This window comes from Bombina bombina, chromosome 5 (assembly GCF_027579735.1).
Source record: "Bombina bombina isolate aBomBom1 chromosome 5, aBomBom1.pri, whole genome shotgun sequence".
NCBI classification, from domain to species: Eukaryota; Metazoa; Chordata; class Amphibia; order Anura; family Bombinatoridae; genus Bombina; species Bombina bombina.
In genome coordinates, this window is record NC_069503.1 from 93,477,616 (window position 1) to 93,481,317 (window position 3,702).

The window sequence follows — 3,702 nt, forward strand, 5'->3', positions numbered from 1 at the left end:
AAAAGGCATTTTTTTTAGCAGTCCAGTTTATTATACTGCTAATATCTGAGCACTGGATTTAATTTTGATTGACTCACATCATCCCAGTGTAGGAGATGTGACTATTATACAGGCTCAGATGTGAAACTCCTAAAATGCCAGCTATTTAAAGGGACACTGAACCCAATTTTTTTCTTTCGTGATTCAGGTAGAGCATGAAATTTTAAGCAACTGTCTAATTTACTCATATTGTCAAATTTTCTTCATTCTCTAGGTATCTTTATTTGAAATGCAAGAATATAAGTTTAGATGCCGGCCCATTTTTGGTGAATAACCTGGGTTGTTCTTGCTGATTGGTGGATAAATTCATCCACCAATAAAAAAGTGCTGTCCAGAGTCTGAACCAAAAAAAGGCTTGATGCCTTCTTTTTTAAATAAAGATAGCAAGAGAACAAAGAAAAAATGATAATAGGAGTAAATTAAAAAGTTGCTTAAAATTTCATGCTCTATCTAAATCACGAAAGAAAAAAATTGGGTTCAGTGTCCCTTTAAGAAACTGGACCTTTTATTAAAAAACACACCAAACTTTTAATTTAGGTATGTGTATATATTTTAGCTTATACTATGTATTGTCTATACCTTCGTAATAAAACCTTAATAAAAATTACTTATTTAAAGTATAGAGTGTAATTTTTTTATTTAATTTAATATTTATATTATTATATAATATTTAAGTGCTGCCCAGTTGTCAGGTCGTGTAAAACATTTGTTGCTCAGAGCAGTAGCAGGTATGCACAGCTGTAACAAAAATTAGAGGGAACATTGAATGTAGGGGACTGACTAAATCAGAACAGTTTATATGTTCTCATTATAAAATAATTATGTAATTAATAACATTACTTCCATTGTGTTTCTTATTGATAGGTGAATTCACAAACTGCAAGAACTATAACACAAATCGTATTGCTCATCAGAGAATTCACACAGGAGAGAAAGCATTTCCATGTTCTGACTGTGGGAAATGTTTTACTGTGAAATCAACTCTTATTGCACATCAGAAAATTCATACAGGGGAGAAAGCATTTTCATGTTCTGACTGTGGGAAATGTTTTATTCAGAAATCACAGCTTATTGTACATCAGAAAACTCATACAGGAGAGAAAGCATTTCCATGTTATGACTGTGGGAAATGTTTTATTCAGAAATCACAGCTTATTGTACATCAGAAAACTCATACAGGAGAGAAAGCATTTCCATGTTCTGACTGTGGGAAATGTTTTACTCAGAAATCACAGCTTATTGTACATCAGAAAACTCATACAGGAGAGAAAGCATTTCCATGTTCTGTCTGTGGGAAATGTTTTACTATGAAATCAAGTCTTATTGCACATCAGACAATTCATACAGGAGAGAAAGCCTTTTCATGTTCTGACTGTGGGAAATCTTTTACTTCGAAACAAAATCTTATTGCACATCAGAAAATTCATACAGGAGAGAAAACCTTTTCATGTTCTTACTGTGGCAAATGTTTTACTTTGAAACAAAATCTTATTGCACATCAGAAAATTCATACAGGAGAGAAAGCCTTTTCATGTTCTGACTGTGGGAAATGTTTTACTATGAAATCAAGTCTTATTTCACATCAGAAAATTCATACAGGAGAGACAGACTTTTCATGTTCTGACTGTGGGAAATGTTTTGCTATGAAATCAACTCTTATTACACATCGGAAAACTCATACAGGAGAGAAAGACTTTTCATGTTCTGACTGTGGGAAATGTTTTACTATGAAATCAACTCTTATTGGACATCAGAAAGTTCATACAGGAGAGAAAGACTTTTCATGTTCTGACTGTGGGAAATGTTTTACTTTGAAATCAAATCTTATTAAGCATCAGAAAACTCATACAGGAGAGAAAGACTTTTCATGTTCTGACTGTGGGAAATGTTTTACTATGAAATCAACTCTTATTACACATCATAAAATTCATACAGGAGAGAAAGCATTTTCATGTTCTGACTGTGGGAAATGTTTTACTCGGAAAACAACTCTTATTAGGCATCGGAAAACTCATTGAAAGAAATCAGTTTAACCTCATGGTACAGAGGAAGCGTTCTGTGAAACGCGCGTCAGGGGTCCAGCAGGAGCAGCTGTGTCTCTCCTGTCTGTCGCTTTTTAACTTGCTTGCCTGGTTGATAATAGAATTTATGTCTCAATAACGAACCTTACTCATGGTGCCCACTATAACAGTTATTAATACTTAAAAGTAAAAGTAATTTAGCCCTCGGATTGTAAGGGCTTAGCTTACTATAGATTACTATATTAGTGGGCCCGTGGACATATGTTGAATTGAGCCAATGCTTATTTACTCTCATACTGGGTTTAAGTGTTTTTAACATTTCTTCTCTGCTACTGTGTGCATGTATGTTCCTAGTCTAATTAATAAAGTTTAAAGTACGAATAATATGGAACTTTTTATAAAACAATAAGAGTAATCTCTGAGAATCATTCCATTTGGAGTTAATATTTAATATAACTTTGTCGAATTCTTTGCTAAAAACTATTGTATTTCTAATACAATTAGTTTATCTAGTTGTTCTGTTCCTCTAAGAATCCACATCAGATATTGTTCCTAGCAAGTAGAAAATACTTATACATCATAACAATTAAAGGTATACTTACTGTGATATATAAACTGGAGCAATACCTGTTATTACTTAACTCCAATAATCCCCAACCACATATGTTCTAGAGGGTGACATGTAGTTGTCACTCACACAATATCAAGTGCTGATGATGATGACTGCACGTGATCCCCTGATGTGCACAGTTTTGCAGTTGTTTGAGGCCCCTTTTGCACCTCAAGCATTTATGAGGTGAGCACAGGGTGGATTTGATTTAAATCAATTTGATTTAATTCATGATTTAGGAGAGAAGAAAACAGAGGCGCCCGATGGCCTAATACCATATACACAGAGTTAATACAGGTAAGCAAAGTGGATACTCACAAACGGACAGCACCTGAGGGTGCAAACAGAGCAGACTGGAACCTCACAGGATATGAGCAGCCAGCTATTCAAAGGGGAATCCTCACTTGTAGATTTCAAGGTATTCCTATATGAAGGGAGACAGAGCCAACATAACCCAGCACAGTTTGGTACAAAAATGTGTGTATTGTGAAAATAAACACACTTACATGTTCTGAATCACTTCCAGGTGCAATATAAGCAGGCTGGAGCCTCTCAGCCACCCAGCTGACTGATTAAGAGTTAACAGGTCACAAAAAAACTCCCAAAGAGTTCAGGGATGATAGATACACATCAAAAAAGCAGCAGCAAATGTATAGATAAAAATATACTGGGGGCGGAGCCAACAGCCGACCATGATGGCCGCATTATACTGAAGCTCCTACAATATACCGAGGGCCTTTAGCAATATTGTACCCTAAACTGCCTTGGAGTGCAAGATCTGGATGTAGGGCTGATGTGTGAAGCTTCCACGATCACAGTGGCATGTTTGTCTCATCCTGTGGCGCATTTGATCTGAGGCCCTGATGAACTGTTAAGCGTGAGGCCTCTGTCACTCCGGAACTGTGCTTAAGTCACGGCACCGCAGCTATAGAGCTCTGTGTAAAGTCGATAAAGTACCCGGCACCTAAGACTTAAAAGCAAGATAACCACCCGCCCTGGGATCATGGCATTAGCTCTGAGTGACATGGAAAT

At 36.3% G+C, this 3,702-nt stretch overlaps 1 protein-coding gene across 1 annotated transcript; it reads left to right on the forward strand.

Moving 5' to 3' along the window:
- Positions 1-890: 890 nt before the first annotated feature.
- On the forward strand, positions 891-2,057 carry LOC128659959 (gastrula zinc finger protein XlCGF26.1-like; the record flags this gene model as incomplete). The annotated part of the gene is made up of 1 exon (XM_053713549.1): positions 891-2,057. A coding segment is annotated over one exon (1,167 nt), but the record flags the coding sequence as incomplete, so codon positions are not given.
- Positions 2,058-3,702: the final 1,645 nt, after the last annotated feature.